The sequence below is a fragment of the Phyllopteryx taeniolatus genome, chromosome 23 (genome assembly GCF_024500385.1).
Source record: "Phyllopteryx taeniolatus isolate TA_2022b chromosome 23, UOR_Ptae_1.2, whole genome shotgun sequence".
Lineage (NCBI taxonomy): Eukaryota > Metazoa > Chordata > Actinopteri > Syngnathiformes > Syngnathidae > Phyllopteryx > Phyllopteryx taeniolatus.
Window position 1 is genome coordinate 3,327,924 of NC_084524.1, and position 18,504 is coordinate 3,346,427.

Here is an 18,504-nt window from a genome sequence, read left to right on the forward strand (position 1 = left end):
CTCACAGGGGTCACGGGAGCGCCGGAGCCTATCGCAGCTAACTTCAGGCAGGAGGCGGGGCACACCCTGAACCGTTGCCAGCCAATCGCAGGGCACATATAAACAAACAACCAGTCGCACTCACATTCACAACTTGGGGCAATTTAGTCTTCAATTAACCTACCACGCATGTTTTGGGGATGTGGGAGGAAACCGGAGTGCCCCGGTAAAACCCACCCTGGCACGGGGAGAACATGCAAACGCCACGCAGGCGGGGCAGGGATTTGAATCCCGGTCCTCAGAACTGTGAGGCGGATATGCTAGCCAGTCGCCCACCGTGCCGCATAGATTTGTTTTCCTTTTTTTTCTGAAAAAAAATAAAATAATTTGTTTCTGGAAAAAGTAGATTCTTCATATCTTTTTTTTCAAAAGAAAATATTTCTTACTCAAAAAAAAAAATGGCTAAAAAGATGAATTTTTTTTCTCAAAATACATAACCACAATACAAAATAAATATGATTTTCTCTAATTGGAAAAAAAGGACATTTTTCCCCCCCAAAAAAAATTATCCACCCCCTCCAAAATCGCTTTCTTTTTAATTTCTAAAAAATACAACTTTGTTAAAAAAAAAAAAAAAATGCAGTCTGTCTTTCATATCGGTTCATAATTAAGAAGTTCTCTTCGAGTGCTTGGTTGCGCATAAGAAATAAAGAGACATGTCAAGGCTCCAATTTAATTCAAATGACACAAATCATCTTTGTCCAGCAAATGAACCATCCATTTCCTGATTGTTTCGAAACAACAGTTTAACATTTCGACAGTTATATGTCCATTAAAGTCCTTTGCCCGCTTGGACTTAACCGGAGTCGGTATCGCTGCATAAATTATTTCAAAGAATACACGCAAGGGCGCCAGGCCTCAGACGCGTGGAGTTAAATACAAATGTGCAAGCAACAGACGACGCAATCCCGATTCCAAGTGCTTTTTAACTTCCTTCAAACTTCCTTCAAACCATTTGCAGAGAACCCTCGCTATTCGTGAAGAACCGATGCGAACAGCGAAAGAGTCGCAAACACCGGACCACCCCCTTATAACTGCCTATATTCATAGTTTCAACTCTATCCTCCAGACCACGGAATCGTTTTAGCTACAGCATGTTCTACAGAACATGTTGCAAGTAGTTGAGTTGGCGAATGGCGAGGGTCCACTGTACGTACTCACGCTCACACAAAACCTCCCTTTGCTCCTTTCCCGGTCTCGGCACTTGCTCCCAAACTCTTCACAAACCCACAAAAACACTTCCTGTAACATTATAAGCCAACTTTTTCCCGACCTCGTCTCCTCAAATGCGATGCTCGGTGTGTGCTACTGCTTTTTACATGCGGCTAAACCTCCTTTCAGGACCAACAACGGCTTATGCTAAACGCGCTACTCTTAAAAAGCGAATTTGGGTGAAATGTCAGGATTGTCAGCTTTTCTTTCAGCAGGCCTGCAGAACGGGCGGGTAGGGCTCGCTCAGGACCCTGTAGCGGACCTTGGTGTTGGTAACGGCGCCGTGCTTCTGCCGCAGGTGAAGGCGCAGTTGGCTCTTGTGGCGGAAACGCAGGTCACACTTTTCGCACTGCCAAAAAAAGACGAATAAGAACCAAATGGAGACTTGAGCTTGTTTTGTTTTTTTCGCGCCTGTTTTCAGCTCGCGCCACCCCTGGACTCACCGAGTAAGGTTTTTCGCCGGTGTGGATGCGCAGGTGGCTCTTGAGGGTCTGCAGGTGGCGGAAGCGGGTGCCGCACGTGTGACAGGGGTACGGCTTCTCCCCCGTGTGGATCAGGACGTGCGCTCGGAGGTGAGCGACCTAGGAGTGGGACTCAATGTTGGGTCAAGCATTCTCGGATTTGCGGGGTTAATCCTTGAACCCCCCCCCCGCTCCGCCCATCAGCAGAGCACATAGAGAAAAGAAATACTGTGTGTGTTTTTTGTCACACTTTCACACTTCAGTTGTGCTGCTAATTCTGGTGTGCGCGCCTTGGCGATCTGGGGTCAGTATAAGACAGACCTACGGCTATACTGTCCTGTAGACTCAGCTCCTCTCTCAGCTTCTCAGTACGGCTGTAATATTAGTCGTTCTTCGCTGAGGATAAAGAATATATGCCTATCAGTATTGTTGTATGATCTGCTTTGTGTTCCGATATCCCTGGCTTAAAGGGTAACGAGACTGCCACATAGATGCTAATTGTTAGCCCATGTTCCTATGGTGTTTCCCATTGTGTGTTAGCATTAAGCTAGTGGAGGCTAAAATTTATTGAGATGTACCTGCTCAATAAATTTTAAAGCTGTTAAACGTCCCCATATGCCGATTAACCTGTACCATGCTCTAATAAACATTTTCCATATTCTTAAAACACCTTTTAAACTCTTAAACTTACAGTGATGCAGTTACAGTTAACAGTTTTAATGTTTTAGGCTGGGGCGCGTTTATTTTACGACCCCAGAAAATTACAGCATACGCTCAAAATCCCACAAATTATGCGAGGTATGAATATGGTAAACAAAAAAAAAACCTGTAACGCACTGAATCTGCCATTGGTGAACCGCGATATAGCGAGAGAAAAAAAAATCTTCGTTTTTTTTTTTCCATTATTGTGTTCTCTTATTTTGACATGTGAACCATTTTGGGCTCTTATTTGAAAAACGATTGTCCAAAGGATGTATAAAATACAAAGTTTTCGGTATTGGTCATGGAAGGGTTAAAAGCCGTGCGCGTGAACCCTCACCTGTACGAATCGCGCGCCGCAGGTGTCGCAGCGGTACGGCTTCTCGCCCGAGTGGATGCGAGCGTGCGTCTTGAGGTTGGCGGGCCGGTTGAACTGGGCGCCGCACACGTTGCAGCGGTACGGCTTGTCGCCTGCCGGGTTTCAGATTTGTTGTGGGAAATGGACTTTGGATTGGCAGCGCTGTTTCGGGAACTGTTTTGAATCGAGGGCATGCATTCTAAATCTCCGTCAGGTGACGTGCGAGCCTGACCTGAAGGGACGGTTTTGCCTCCAGCGTTGCCCGGGGAACCGCAAGGCATAGAGTAGCTCTCTTTCTTGACGGCCTGACGGCGGTAGTGAGTGGGAGCTGTGAAGTGTGAGGAAAAACAAGTATACACTTTTTGAATGAAGCCATTTAAGGACGGGAAGAGAGGGAGGGTCTGCAGGTGCAAGGGTGGAAGGAAGAATGGTAGGAAAGATGGATGAGAGCAAGGAAGTGAAAACATCTGGCAGGTTACCTGTTCCCTCCTCCACGGAGGCGGGTGGCCCGAGGGGAGGGGCTCGGCCAGAACCCTCGTAGCAGGAGGCCCGCCCCTGTCTGGCGGGGAGTTAACGATGTGAGATGACGGGCGTCCTCCGCACCAATCCGCCCCCCCCCCCCCTCCCCTCCGATCCCCCCCGGCCGCTTACCTATCAATCTGACCGGGCACTTCTCCAGGCCACGCCTTTGTCACGGCCGTCGCGTGGCGTCGCGGCTCCTCTTTCGCTGAGGTCCCAGCGCAGAGAGGGTTGAGGACGATGAACTTGTATTTTTTCCAGTTGCACAATTTTGGGTCCAGTGTGGCTCTGGTGTCGCACTGGGGAAATAACACACAACACAATAAAACAGTGCCAGTTGTTCAATCCCTGGAAAGTGGCGACGTTACCCGCCGCTGCTGAACTTAACGTCGAGCCCTGACTATCACATCGGCGTTCTCGGCTTTTTAACACATTTTTTGTGCTTGAAGAATGTCATTGTCTATTGTGCCCGAACTCACCGCAAGATTTTTGCTGCAGGTTTCGGACTCCGCGGGGGAGCTGGGCTGGCAGCTGGAGCGCGCGGGACTGTCGGGAGACGGAGGGGGCGAGTCGGGCTCCTTTTTCAGCTCTTCCGAACCGGGCTTCCCCTCGGCCTCCCCTGGGAGCCTTGAAAAAAAAAAACCAAAAAAACAGGTTGAACACATTGACCATTCACACACACACACACACACCAAAACACGCTACCGGTATAGTTCTTACCTGACTGTCCCTGCTGCTTGTGGTCCAGGATGAGGCAGATCTCCACCTTTAGGGGCCACAGAGGCTACAGACACCCTGGGGTCCAGCTCCAATTGGGGGTGTCTCATGCTCATGTTTTCCCGGCTATAAAATCAAGCAAATGGCAAGCAGTTGATTTTTAAAATACTAAATTAGGTTAAAAAAAATAAATAATAAAAGAATGTGTATGTTCAATAGTTTTTTAATAATAAAATAATAATTAATTCCATATACTTATACCTAATTAACCAGTTATTTAATAAAATACATGAACCATTTATTTAATATAAATGAAAAGGAATGGTTAAATTAATGCAACAAATAAAGCAGTTGTTTTAATATCAAAAACCAATATTTCTATTTTGATTTGTATTTATGATTAATGTAATTATAATTAACAACTATTTAATCAAATAAAAAATTTTGGATCATTTTACTATATATTTTTTTATTTTATTACAGGAAATCAATTACACATTTATTTGATGATAAATGAATAAACTTGAAAACAATATTACAAGTAAAGAAACGCCTACATTATATCATTGATGAAACAAATAAATGAGTTCATTTCAATCATAGAACGATTGGAAATGTTTATTTTTTATGAATGTAATTATAATTAATCAACCAATAACTTAATGTCATACATTTAGAGTTTTATTATTTAACTTTTTTCCCCACTTTCTTCCCCTGCCAGGACCTCACCAGTGCAGCCGCATGAATTCCCGGCAGGTATCCGCCACGTGGTCCATCTGCAGGTGGGCCGCCGCGGCGAGCACGCCGGGGGCGGTGGCGGGCGTCAGGGGCAGGTGGGACGTGTACATGAAGTCGAGCAGGAGGGAGACGCTGGTGGGCTCCAGGTGGCTGGGGAGGGACACGGTCATGTGCTGCGTGTGCCGCGTGTAAAGCGAATAGAAGAACCCGCTGAAGAAACAAACAAAAAAACCAGAAAATATATATATTTTTTCTGGTAAAACTGACTCAGCAATTGTGGCGTCTCGGTATGTTGAGGTGAGTTGAGGCGCTTTATAAAGGAAAACAAAACAACCACATGCCACTTACGAGAGTCCGTTTAGCTTCATGCTAACATCATGGAAAAACGCCAGTCACATTCTAACAGTTAGCATTGATGGTTGCGGTTTTTGAACACAAACGCTGGCGCAAAACTTGTAGGCAGATCATATAACAACGACGACAACACAATTAAAAAAAGAAAACAATCAAGTCATCACAACACAGCTGACGAGTGGCTGTTAATGGCATGCCAGAGTGGCGCACTTACCTGCAGGCCACCAGCACGGCCGAGTGAGCCCGTAGGCGCGCGTCGCCCACCGCCAGGGTGGCGTCCGTCAAGATGGCGCGGTGCCGCAGCTCGTTGAGGTTGAGCAGCACGTCGCTGCAGTGGCGGGTGAATTCCTTCACGTAGCCGGCGGACATCCCGGGTCCTTCCGCTCCCGCCGCCATTGTGTGCCTCTGTGAAGAAAAACAAAACAAAAAAACAACAAGAGCGTCAAAAACGAGCAGCACACGACATCTGCACAAATGAGATTTAAAGCAGCGGTTCACTGCCTAAGTACAGTTCAGTTGTGTTTAACGTTTAAGATCGATATATTTGTATTTAAACTATTTGTTTTGAAACATTGATTTAGTTACTTGTATGTGCAACACATGTCAGTGGAATTATGCAAGTACAGGTTTTTAAAAACATAACGGTGGTACGTAGAGGTCCAAATATTTTTGGAGATGGTACCCCATTTCAAGGACCGCTAATTTCCAGTGCCTACCAATGTAATCAAAATCTAATGAAGAAATAAATGAAGTACCTACCAAGGTGTACAGTAAGCGAGCGAATAAATAGACACAAGTGTGCCAGACACATGTGTTAGGCGAGACCAGCTCCCTACTCGTACCTGGAAAAAGAAAAGCTTGATTTTACGTCTATTTTCATTTTTGGCATGTTTTTTTTTTCCCTTCTTCTTCTTTTTCTTTTGCCCCCAACTCACCCCGACCAGCAGGGACGAGAACCGGCGTGCCCCCCCTCCTCCCCGCGCGCGGACCTCAAGCCCTTCGCCTCAGGCTCCTCCAGTCAAACAAGAAAGTGGGCGTGAGCTCACCTCCGCTTCCACTGGCGGCAGCAACGTGTGGGGAGGGCACAGGGAGGCACTAACCCTTTTATAACGCCCCCCACCCGCCTTCTCGTACTTCCTTTTTCCTCAATGGCCCACGCGCAGGAAAAAGCCTGGCCCAGCACTGTGGGCTCCAAGTATTTTTAGTGGGCTATTAGTTTGTCTAAACCCCCGTCGCGTTGACCAAAGGAAAGGCAGGAAAAAGCTTGGGGGGTCCCGTTGAAAATCTTTTTGAAAATGAGGATTCTCGGTCAGAGGCGCTACGTGCCTGATTGTGACGAGCCCCAAAAACTGTACAACCAACCAAGGTTCCTCCAACCGACGCTTTCCCGTGAGAAAACTCAAAAACACTCAAATCATCTTTTCCTATTGAAATAAACAGAAATGCCATGAATCGGTTCCCGCCGCACGCCGCGCTCCTTTTGGTGTGCTCGCCTTGGCCACCCGTGGGCACTGTAATACAGTCATACAGACACAAATAAAGAAGAGTTTCACAACTAAGTGACTCGCGAAGATGCTGTAATATCAGTCGTTTTTAGCTTAGGATAAAGACGATATCGTCACTATCAGGCGTTTCATATCTATACTATTGTCATTTTGACAAATTATTGACAGAAAATGATGCCTGTGAGTATTGTTATATTGTCCGTCTACATGTGTTCCTTCACTGTTTGCGTTCAAATATCTGTTACTTCAAGGGGGACTTAAGCCCCCATTTGCTTATTTATTTATTAGCTATTCATTTATTTTTGCGGCAATGTTTTACGTGCCACCACGAGTCTCAACACACGATTCTGATCGATATCGCGTTCGCGAAATAAGAAATAAACAGAGGAGTTCATCAGTTGTCATGCATCTCAAAGGGGCCGCCATATTTGACGACGTCCTAACTCGCCCTTGCGTTGCCAACGTCACGTGTCCAAACCCCAAAAACAGTTTGGCGGACTTCCCGTGTATGTTGCGATAACTAGGACAACCGCGGTTTGATACCATGATGGTTTGAATTATTATTATTTATTTGTTTCGCAAGTTAGCCTGTAGTTACGCTCACTTGCAAAGTGATGTGGTCATTGAAACGATCCAAACGTGTCATTATCTTGTTGCTATGTTTAGTCTGACAGTTTGACTTCAACTGCTTGAAAGCCTCTTTTTGGAAAAAAAATCAAATAAAAATTCTTGTATCTTTTATCTGGCGTGTTTTGCTCGCACGTCAAAGGAAAATATTGACCCAACGACGGCTTTATGCATAATCGTTGAGAAAACTGTTCAACGAGGCGGACGTGTTGTGAGGACAAAGAGGAAGGAAGCGAGGCAGCACCGTCGCTAAGAGATGGGGGACACCTCCTCCTTGATGGTGAAAAACAACCTTTTTCTCCGCTTTGAGCGAAATGAAGCCGACAGATGTGAAGGAAACCCCCCCCCCCCCCCCGCCCCCCATCACAACACACACACACACACACACACACACTTAAATGCATCCTGCAAAGCCGCTAAGAGACATGGATGAAAACGCCTGCGCAGGACATCCGTCAATAATAAAGCAAGCAGGAGACGAGGGAGGAGAAAAGGTGACGAGGGGGATTCCAGGGGAGGGGGCACACGGGTTCACATATCAGTAAAATAAAAAGGGCAGAAAGTTACCTCAAACTGGGTGGAAGATGGGTTCAAAGATACACTTATTAACTGGCACAAGATGAAGAAGCGCTGCCTCGTGCATAAAAAAAGGGCATCTTAATCTAAAAAGTATATATATATATATATTTTTTTTGGGAAATCTTGAAAATATGACTTTTTTTCCAAATTAAACAATTTTATTCTTGTAATATTACCAAATTCATCTCGGAAATATACAGCATTTGATTTAAAAAAAAAAAAAAAAACGTCTTTTTTTAATCTGGAAAATATGACTTTAATCTCATAATATTACAACATTAAAAATATAGGATTTTTATCTTTAATGTACTTTATTGTCAAATTTGGATTGTAAATCTCAAAAATATGCAACTTTGTCTCGAAAAAACTTTCTACCTCAGAAATGTACTACTATTTACTAGAGATGTATGACTTTATTCTCATAAAAAGCTATTTTAATCGAAAAAGATATTGTTAAAAAAAATCCTCCCAAAAACAACTTTTTATTAGTAGTATTATTTTTTCTGTAAATTGCAACTTTAGTCGTAATATTACAATTTTAATCTTGAAAATATAAAACTTGAATTGAAAATGTAGTTTTTAATCGAAAAAATACATGATTTTATTCTATTTGCATTGAGACATTCTCAAAGGTATAAGACTTATCTTGAAAATATGTATTTTTTACTCAACAATATACTGCTTTTTACTCAAAAATTAGACTTTAGTGTCATAAAAAATGAAACATTGAAAATGACTTTTTAGCTTGAAAAAATATAATAATTTAATGTCATAATATTATGCCTTTGAACCTGCAAATATACAACTTTAACATGCCTTTTCTTGAAAATTACAATGGTATTCCCTTATATTTCGACGTGACTCTCGAAAGTACGACTTTGACCTATGCTTGTGTGCTTTATCCTTCGACTTCCGGAGTCACGACCAGTCATTTGCAATTTCGATTTCTGCCGCAGCACATCGTGTATACGGCAACGAAGTGCAGGACAACATTTGCATTTTTTGCGACACAGCAAATAAGCAGAGAGAGATAGAGTGTCCATGGGAGTTGTCAACTGAGCGTTGGATCGGTGGCGGGCTTTGTAGTCAAAGGAAAACGGGGTGAAAGAAAACAGAGCGGGTCTCGGCTGCTTCCAGGCATTGTGAGAACAACGGATGAGTAGAAGGGGGGCGGTTAAGGAAAAGTGAGAACATTAACTAAACGGGTTCTCCAATGGGCGGAAGCCATCCCGTCTGTGCCAGTTGGCAAAGCGAGGGGTGACTTCCTGCATCTTCACATGGGCGTCAGTGTTCACGAGGCCCGAATCCGTCAAGGCCCGAATCCAACGTGTTGACAAAAAACAAAGACTTCCTGCAGCTTTGCGCCCGCGTGGACATATAAGGGCAAGCGTCTACCGGAGGAGGAAGAGTGGGATATCCCGGGGAGCCCCGGCCTTGTTTGTTCCGAGTTTTGGCAATATGCAATACATGCACGCGCCTATTTCAATGGGATCGCTGCCAGCGTGCGTTGGTTGCGGTCGATCAGATTGAAACTAGAGGGGAATAAAATGAATCGAATTGCAGTTGCGCCGGTGATCCTGCATTCGGTTGCATAAACAAGGATAAGAAAAATAAAACAACATGAGATTAATGTTGTGTATTTTTGCAATTAAGTGGTAATATTTCAAGAATAAAGTGGGACACTTTTTTGGAAAAAAAAAAAATATATAGTTTGTTTTAATATTAGATTTAACACTGAAAAAAAGTCATATTTTCCAGTTGCATGTTTTCGAGATTGAAGTCCACCTATTATGATGTTTTTCTCCAAATATTACAACTTTAATCTTTCATATTTTTCTTTGAATATATTGGCTACCACGTTTTACCTTGAACATATTCAACTGCATTATTAGATTACAACTTGCATCTTGAAAATATACAATTTTCTACCTAAAAAATATGCTACTTTTTACTCAAGATATGACTTTATTGTCATAAAAAAAAATATTTTGTAAATATGTGACTTTTATATTTCAAATATACAGTTTTGTAATACAAATTAAAATCTCAAAAATCAACATCTATATACTCGTAATATGACCTCAATATTTAGAATATGCAACTTTTTATTTCAAAATATACTGCTTTTTATGTGCTTCTTCAATCTTGAAACTTTTTATTCAAGTATACAGATTTTTTGTTCAAACTTTTTATTTGAAAGAGTAACTTTTTATCTCGTATATATCGTTTTTGTTTTGCAATAACAACTTTAATCTGGGAAAAAAGACTTCCTTTTTTTTCTATTTTCGTAAAATTACAAATATAATCTCGAAAATATCCGATTTAGTCGGTTTGTTTGTTGTTTTTCTCGAAACTTTCCCCGGTCACGCGCCCCTGCCACGCCTTCTCGCGTTCCGTGCGTGCGTGCGCGCACGTCGGCTGACGTCACACGTCGGGAATGCGTCGCGAGGAGGTCCTGTCCAAGAAGGCCTCCGGTCGCGATCCGAGGCAAAAGTAGGTTAACGACGCTACCCGAGCAAAAAGAGAAAGTTTTATTCGCCGGCTACATCGTTTCGCTTGTAAGGTTTCATGGGAGCCGTGCGTCGGACTGCTGTGCGACATTTCTGGTGGTAAGCGTCCATTCTTTCGTTGTTGATTTCTTTTAATTTGCTCGTGTTGTGAAAATTAGCCTGCAGGCAACATCGGTGTCATCTTGTTTTTTTTAATTTTTCCTCAACACTTATGAATCGATTCACATTTCTTATTTATTCACGCTTATTCTATTGTGATGTGTTATTGTGACGTTTCGGTTATTTATGCGATCTTCGGAGGGGGAAAAAAAAACAAAACGCTTCATCCAACGAGCTACACGCTGTTAGCCAAAGCCTTCAAAATAAAGGCGTGAGATGCATTTACTTCAGAATTGTGCGTCACTTTGCGAGAATTTCGTACACGACGTACACTACTAAATATTTGAAATGCGCCGCCTTACATCTAAGTTGTTTTTTTTATTTGTGTATAGTCCCTTTTCTGTGTCACCAAATTTTACTGTGAAAGAAACGGAAGAAATAGCGGATTCTCCTTGTTTGACACCCTGCCATCTGCTTTTAATAAGTCAAATTTCACACATTCATAAACTCGTACAAAACAGTTGTCCCGTCCACACAGTGTGATCAAAAAAACATTTAAGTGCGATATTATATGGGTTAGTATGTCTGCTTTAAACTAATGAGGACAAACGCAAAAAAAAAAAAAATTAATAAAAGTGGGTACTTGTATGTGCCCTGCAGTGGGCTGGCAACCAATCCAGGGTGTACCCCGCTTCCCGCCCAAAGTGATGCTTTTGTCACCTTTTTACAAGTCCTTTATCATATCCCTTAAGCGTATTAAATAACATAAAAAGTGGCAAAGCTTACATTTTTCTGGCAATATATATATATTTTATTTTATTTTTTTTGTCTTTGTTATTGTCACAACGTCATCATTATAATCCTCTTAGCGATGAGGATTTATGACGGCTACACGACCCAAATTCTCTCAATCGGTCTGAGTGCGTTATGAATTCCCCCACTCTTAATCTAAAATGGACTAAATTGTCAAGGATTGTATTGTTTTGAGCCAGGTGCTATCATTACACAACAGTTCCTATTTTGGAAATCCTTGCGATACTGGTGTAAACACACAAAGACAATAAGCATTGTGGGTGGCAGGCGGCGAGGGTACGGGAGTCCCAGCTGTGACTGTGCGTCCAGCGTGTTTTCGGGGGGCCCGCTGCTGGAAATCCCCAAACCTTTTCAACTGGCTGCTGCCTTCCTGCTCCGAAAATCCATTGTTTGCGCTGTCGTTGCCACGGGAAATGAAAAAAAGTGCAACGCGTCCCTTCCGCTGGGTTCACCGGCCCCCCTGTGTCAATCCACCGCAGAATACCGCCATGTCCGGTCCCACCTGGCTGCCACCGAGGACTCTGGATAGTCCCGAACGAGCCGTCCCCCAGATGTCCCACCCTGCCGCCTCGGCTATCTACCGAGCCCCCAACAAGAAGGGCGCGCCTGACTTCCGGCCCAAGTATAGCCCTTATGACCAGAACGGAGGGATGGCGACTCGGTACATGGCTACCGGACCAACAGGTAAGACACTGGAATGAGGATCGCTTCATCCTCAGGCCTTGTTCGATGTCACTGGCCTCTCGGCTGTTTGTGCAGACAATCGTCTGTCGTTTTAGGGCAATTCTGCGAGGAGGCATGACAGTGATCGATTTGAACAAGATTCGATCTAACCTCGCTAGTTTCACTCGTTATTCTGACCCCCAAAAAAAAATCAATCTGTACACAGTTGGTCTGTTCAAAGTTGGGACGTTTGTAAGTCCGAGGCACCACTACACAAGCAACGACAAAGTCAATATTCCTTAAAACGTACTCTTTAATCATTCCCTATACTGGCTGTGTTCTGGCAAAGGCGGGCCCGTTCATCATTCGCCTGGCGATCACTATTACGCCCCTCCGCACGGGCCCAAAGAAGAGCGCAACTGGACCCCCCACGGGGACGGCTACGAGTTGATCGTAGGTGTCTCGTCGCCATCGCCCGCCGAACCTTCAGTCTGTCTGTTTTTGAAACGGGGGAACGTGCTCTCGTTCAGCACCGTGGCCCCGACAAGACCGCGGGCCATCACTCCAAGATCGACGCCGAGATCGACTCGCTCACCGCCATGCTGGCCGACCTCGACGGACACCCGCAGGACTCCGGCACGCAAGTACGACACGCGGTGCTACATTACACTTTTGCTATTCAGAGTCGAGTTGCAACATTCCAGGAATTCTCAAAGTTGGAAACTTTCCACGGGACTTAACGGGAATACACAAAGAACATAAAATTCAACATAAATACAATAGGGAACTTAAATATAATTTGAACACATATTTGAGCATAATTACTAATAAAACAACCACATTTCATGCAAGTACAAGGGTACTTTGACTTTCTGGCGTACCTGCGACTATCACGTTTTTGATAGTGATTTTAATTATTTGGGCTCTTTTGCATGGATGTGATGGATATCTGCTTATGGCAAAGCCGAATGCTTATATTTATACTTAAAAATAACATCCACCCATTAATTTGCCCTCAATTCACAGTTAATTACCATCATTCGGATAGACCTGTTCCAATCTGGAATAGTTTCCCAAATTGAATTTACCATGGGAAATTAGCGTAAACCTTACGGAAAATTACTGGAAGTTTTCCACCCCTTTGCAACCCTCATTAATCAATGTAGCAAATTCCTGGTTTATTCCCAATAGTTCCCACCACTTCCCTTGAAAAGCTACCAAATTTGAAAATTGACAAAATGTTGCAACTCTATTTGTACACAGGGAAAGGACGAAACATTTTTTGTTTGATCTCCGCAGCTGTACGACAACGTGCCTTACAACAAATACCTCTCAGGGGATCACTACAACGCCGTCCCGCCTCAGAGCCGACCCAATTCGGGGTACCCTCCTCACCCCCAGACCCAGTACCACCCGCCGTCATCGTACTCCGGCGAGCACCGCGCATCTCCCTACGCCGCTTCCCACCATCAGGACTACTACGCATCGGCCGCCTCCAAGCCGTACCCGCAGCCCGTGCCGGCGTCCTACACCACGGCCTCCACCCCCACCGGGCCCAGGTTCAGCGTGCAGGTCAAGACCGCCCAGCCCGTCACCTACTCGCAGACGGGGAGGCAGGCCGAGCAGGCCTACACTCCGCCGCCGCCGCCGCGCCAACACACGCCGCGCCCGCCGCCTCAGACCGGCCCGCAGGACTGGTACCCAGCGCACCCCGGCTCGCAAGCTCAGGAGATGCAGAGGGGAAGAGGCGGCAAGGTGGCCTTGTCCAAAAGAGGGATGGAAAATAATCAAATGGGTGCGGCGCAGAGTCCTGCTTACCAGTCCGGCAAGGTGGGGGCAATACATCGGGGTGGGCGAGCCTCTTGGATCGAGAGCCACAAATCGGCCAGATGTATCATAGACAAAAAAAAAAAAGTTCAAATTAATATGAATTCACCAATTAGTCAAGATTAAGAAATACATGTCGAACCGTTACTCAACTGTTTTATTATTTATGATTGGTTTATTTGCAATAAATTGTGTACATTGAAAATGAATGGGATTGTAAATTAAAAAAAAATACAACAAACCTTATAAATAATAAAATACAAATATTTGATGTGTTGATTACAATAGCTCTAGTGCAAATAGTTACAATAAATCTATTATAAATAATTAAATGAAGATTGATTAGTAGTTATTTACAGTAAATCTATTGTATATAGAATTAAATTTTTTTACAATAAATGAACTAAATTGCTTTATTGTTCAAATAAAATGACATTTTTTTATTCACAATTGATTCAATGTAAATAACCATATTTGTAAACCAATTACAGATAAATGAATAATAATAAAAAAAAGAAGTCGATTATGTACCTTCTGCCATTCGGTTGAAGAAATTCACTTGTTCTGTCTGTCACTATAGGTCGCTGGCATAGATAGATGAACAAAGATACAAATAAATAATAATCGTCTGAATACTTGAGTGAAATGGAATAATTCTTTTTTGCTTTTTTTGTTCAGCATGTGGCAGCGCCAACCCGTCCAGAAGAGGAGTTGGATCGCCTCACCAAGAAGCTCGTATACGATATGAACCACCCGCCCGCGGACGATTATTTTGGTAGGACCCGGCAGCACGTCAGGAACCCCGGCGAGAAAACAAACGTCCCAACCGTTTCCGCTCTCCCCCGCTTCCAGGCCGCTGCGCTCGCTGCGGCGACAACGTAGTGGGCGACGGCAGCGGCTGCATCGCCATGGAGCAGGTGTTCCACGTGGAGTGCTTCACGTGCATCACCTGCCACGCCCGCCTGCGAGGGCAGCCCTTCTACGCCCTGGACAAGAAGAGCTACTGCGAGAGCTGTTACATTGTGAGTGACGGCACCGCGCTCGCAATTACGGAAAGCAGCACAGTTTACTAGTCAGGTTTGATCGCTTACGAGAAGGCCAAAAGTGTCAGTAGTGGTGGGGGGGGGGGGAAAAAGACACGACCAGATAAATGCAAAAACGGCTTTCTGTACGCAATGCCGCGAGGACATCTAACTGAAACTGTTTTCCCTCTCTCGTCAGAGTACATTAGAGCAATGTTCGAAGTGCTCCAAGCCCATTTTAGACCGCATCCTGCGTGCCATGGGGAAGGCGTACCATCCTCGCTGCTTTACATGCGTGGTGTGTAACTGCTGCTTGGACGGCGTGCCCTTCACGGTGGACGCCACCTCGCAGATACACTGCATCGAGGACTTTCACAGGTACGCGCACACACACTCGCACGTTTACTGGGCGGCCGCTAAACCAAGCTGTGACCCCCCCCCCCCCCATCCCTGATAGGAAGTACGCGCCTCGCTGTTCTGTGTGCGGTGAGCCCATCATGCCCGAGGCGGGTCAGGAGGAGACGGTCAGGATCGTCGCGCTGGACCGCAGCTTTCATGTCAACTGTTACGTCTGTGAGGTGAGTCGCGACTTTTTGCCCCTTGGTCGTGCCTGAACTTTGTTTGTGTTCAGGAGTTCAATTATCTATTTTTTTTTTTTTTACAATTGTGCAAAAAGATGCGGAGTCCTCTATCACTTAGAGCACTTCGAATGACTAATATTGCAATAGTCCGGTGCAATGACCGTTGTGCAAAGGGCGCCGATACTTCCGGGAGCGTATGCGGTTTAAAGTGACGAGTCGCGCGATAATCTGGGACAATGTTGATTGTGCAAATGTTGCAGATACTCCTCAATCAGTGTGCAAATGGAGCAGATGCTACGCTGGCATGAGTGGCCGGTATCGGTCAACAACAGATATGCAAATAGTGCAGCGTGGCGAGACTACGACAGCGAGTGCACGAGTAATATAGAATTGGCCCCACAGAAATGTGACAACGAACTCAAGTCAAAAAATTGTCAGCATGTTGCAATGGAATTGGAGGTTAGGAAGTTGATCGCAAGAGGGGACAAGCTGTTGGAATGTCTGCTAGTTCTCGTTTGCATTGATCGGTAGCGCCTACCTGAGGGAAGGAGCCGGAAGAGCCGGTGACCGGGATGAAGAGTGCAAGTCCGACCATCCTCCTGAAATCCACGATCATCTCTGCAGTCTCGAGCGTGTTTAGCTCCAGGTTGCGTCGGCCGCTCCGCTTCCTGTCGCTATGCAGACTCGTCACCGTCCTTGATGAGGCCGATGACAGCGGCGTCATCCGCAAACTTCAGGAGTTTGACAGCCGGGTGCGCTGAGGTGCACTCGTTCGTGTCGAGAGAGAAGAGCAGCGGAGAGAGGACAGTCACTGATAAAGGATGCGACAGTGTCCGCATATTCATCCAGGCTTGCCAGCTGAACTTTGAAGTTCCATCTTCGCTTCATTGGTCCACTTTTTTCACTGTTTTCACTATCGGCTTCGCGCATTTAAGTTCTTGCCTGTACGACGGTATTAAATGAATTAAGCAGTGTTCAGACGAGGCCAGGGCTGCACGAAGTTTGGCGCGGGATGTGTTTTTTTTTTTTTTTGCATAGTAGACCAGTGGTCCAAAATGTTATTTTCCCTGGTAGGACAGTCGATGTGCTGCTTGTATTTAGGGAGTTCGTGGTCGAGTTTAGCTTTGTTAAAGTCCCCCGAGAATAATGAGGGGTGAGTCAGGGTGTTTTTTTTTTTTTTTTCCCCCCAATTTCATTGACTTGTTCAGCGAGCGTTAGCGGTGCGGCGTTCGTGTTAGCTCGGGGCGGAATGAACGCGCCAGCCAGAATGGATGACGCGAACTCACGTGGCGAGTAGAATGGCCTCCAGTTCAAAAACAGCGACTCTAAATGCGGGCTGCAGTGCGTGCTGAGCTCCGTGACGTCCGCACGCCATTTTTTCGTTGATATAAAAGCAAATAGTTTTCCCCGATAACTCCACCCGGTGAAGATGGAAACCCGGAAGCATGGCGGCGCCTCGCATGACGTCAAGTCTCCGTAACGCACATGGCGGCGGAACAAAAGCAATTTCACAGGTGTTGGCGGCATTCCAAACGCGACACTTCTTACACTTTGTCAATTACTGCACAAGGCGCCGGAAGTGCACACGCGGCCAGACAAATAAAACGGAAGAACATGCTGACAACACACCCGAAGCGTCGGTTTGGCGTGGGGCTGACCGTAATCTCGTCTTGACCAGGAATGCAGCCTCCTGCTGTCCTCCGAGGGCGAAGGTCGTGGCTGCTACCCGCTGGATGGCCACATCCTGTGCAAGGGCTGCAGCGCCCGGCGGATCCAGGACCTCTCGGCCAAAATCTCGACGGACTGTTGAGCGACGCGCTGTGGGACATGTTTCAGCTTTTTTTTTTTTTTTCTCTCTCTCTCTCTCTCTTTTTTTGTACATCACACAGCTTTAACAGTCCCAATCCCCCTTTTCTGTTCTATTATTTGCTCGTCTGTGTGTTGTGTTACTGATCCAAATGCGTTGCAGTGAGGTAGTAGTCGTCGTCATATTTTGGTACATATTTCGTCCTGCAGCGCACAAGTACTTGCACACTAATTTCAAACTGCAGGATGACAGGAAAAAAAAAAAAAAAACAATCCAGATTGCCTCAGAACACGCTGACTGTGACTTCTACATTTGAACAGGCCGTGTCGTAGCCTCGTAGAATTGTAGGTCAAAGGAATGTAGTATTTAACAGTGAATTGGTTTGAGAAGTTTTAGCCGTGACGAATGTGAAAAAGAAAAAACAAAAAATCTTTCGGGGTTGTTACTCAGAACGGTGCGATGAAGTCGGCGGTTAGAAAGGAAAACAGGGTGAAAACAGCCACGGAAAATGACACATCTGGATTTCTTCCTCCCACGTGGATGTTTGCACTTACGTCGGATGGAGGCGCACACATGAGATGCGGGGGCACATTTTGGAATTGTGGCTGCAATAGAAATAGAATGTACATAACATTTTTTTTCATGAAATATGTGTGACTGCAAAAATCATTTGTGGCCATAAAATACCAAATTATGGCTACGGAATATGTAATGTGCCACGAATTGGGTACGTACGCGCCAAATATTCAATTTTGTCTCTGGAACACCTCGACATCTGCGTGAGCAAATGCCAAATTTCGGGATTTCATGGCCACAACTGAGCATTTTGGGCACACTTTTTATCGATGTTGTTGCAACAATTAATTTCTCCCCCCCCCCCCCCCCCCCCCCCCCCCCCTCATCTCATGTCTTGCGCTCCAAAATTTTGTGAGCCTTTGCAGTTACAGTATTTGCTACCGTCCCCTTCCTGTTGCATTTGTGTCCTAAAGGGCTAAAAACCTTTTTTCAGTCAGATTGTTGATCCCGCTCTTGTGAAATGATCGCAATAACTTTTGTTTGTTTGTTTGTTTACGCGTCTTTTCAGTCAGAATGTTCTGTCCAGTTGCACAATCAGCCATGTAGCTTTGGCATTTTTTTTTTTTTTTTTTTTGGGTGTGAGGGTGTCTCCGATTTGAAATGCTGTGAAGTGGAGCTCACGGTACTGCAGCGTGTCCTTTTTTGGCAACCGAATAAATTTATTATTATTGTTGTTATTGTTATTATTTTTTAAAAAGCAGAAGTGTCTTGTGACTGACTCAACGAAGCGCAACATTTATTCAATTTAGATCATTTTGCGACAATGTAGTCACTCTACACCTTGTATGTGTGTGTTAA

General features: G+C 45.0%; 2 protein-coding genes across 6 annotated transcripts; one reads left to right on the plus strand and one right to left on the minus strand.

Moving 5' to 3' along the window:
• Positions 1 to 698: 698 nt before the first annotated feature.
• On the minus strand, positions 699 to 15,954 carry bcl6b (BCL6B transcription repressor). 4 transcript variants are annotated; one of them, XM_061764104.1, is made up of 13 exons: positions 15,862 to 15,954; positions 13,712 to 13,754; positions 5,857 to 5,939; positions 5,312 to 5,502; positions 4,735 to 4,953; positions 4,009 to 4,131; positions 3,768 to 3,915; positions 3,421 to 3,587; positions 3,249 to 3,328; positions 3,002 to 3,097; positions 2,752 to 2,882; positions 1,695 to 1,832; positions 699 to 1,600 (listed from the first exon to the last, which is right to left on the minus strand). In XM_061764104.1, exons 1-13 carry the CDS (start codon positions 15,937 to 15,939, stop codon positions 1,460 to 1,462), a joined length of 1,638 nt encoding a protein of 545 aa, XP_061620088.1. In that variant the 5' UTR covers positions 15,940 to 15,954; the 3' UTR covers positions 699 to 1,459. The 4 variants fall into 4 exon arrangements, with proteins under 4 accessions (XP_061620088.1, XP_061620089.1, XP_061620091.1 ...); XM_061764105.1 differs by lacking the exon at positions 5,857 to 5,939 and adding an exon at positions 14,252 to 14,304; XM_061764107.1 differs by lacking the exons at positions 13,712 to 13,754; positions 15,862 to 15,954 and adding an exon at positions 6,033 to 6,184.
• Positions 10,213 to 18,379, plus strand: trip6 (thyroid hormone receptor interactor 6). 2 transcript variants are annotated; one of them, XM_061764102.1, is made up of 10 exons: positions 10,213 to 10,417; positions 11,710 to 11,914; positions 12,243 to 12,346; positions 12,424 to 12,537; positions 13,193 to 13,723; positions 14,399 to 14,495; positions 14,573 to 14,742; positions 14,942 to 15,120; positions 15,200 to 15,320; positions 15,855 to 16,980. In XM_061764102.1, the coding sequence occupies exons 2-10, from the start codon at positions 11,719 to 11,721 to the stop codon at positions 15,888 to 15,890; spliced, it is 1,548 nt and encodes a 515-aa protein (XP_061620086.1). In that variant the 5' UTR covers positions 10,213 to 10,417; positions 11,710 to 11,718; the 3' UTR covers positions 15,891 to 16,980. The 2 variants fall into 2 exon arrangements, with proteins under 2 accessions (XP_061620086.1, XP_061620085.1); XM_061764101.1 differs by lacking the exon at positions 15,855 to 16,980 and adding an exon at positions 17,002 to 18,379 and having other exon boundaries at positions 10,215 to 10,417.
• The last annotated feature ends 125 nt before the right edge of the window (positions 18,380 to 18,504 follow it).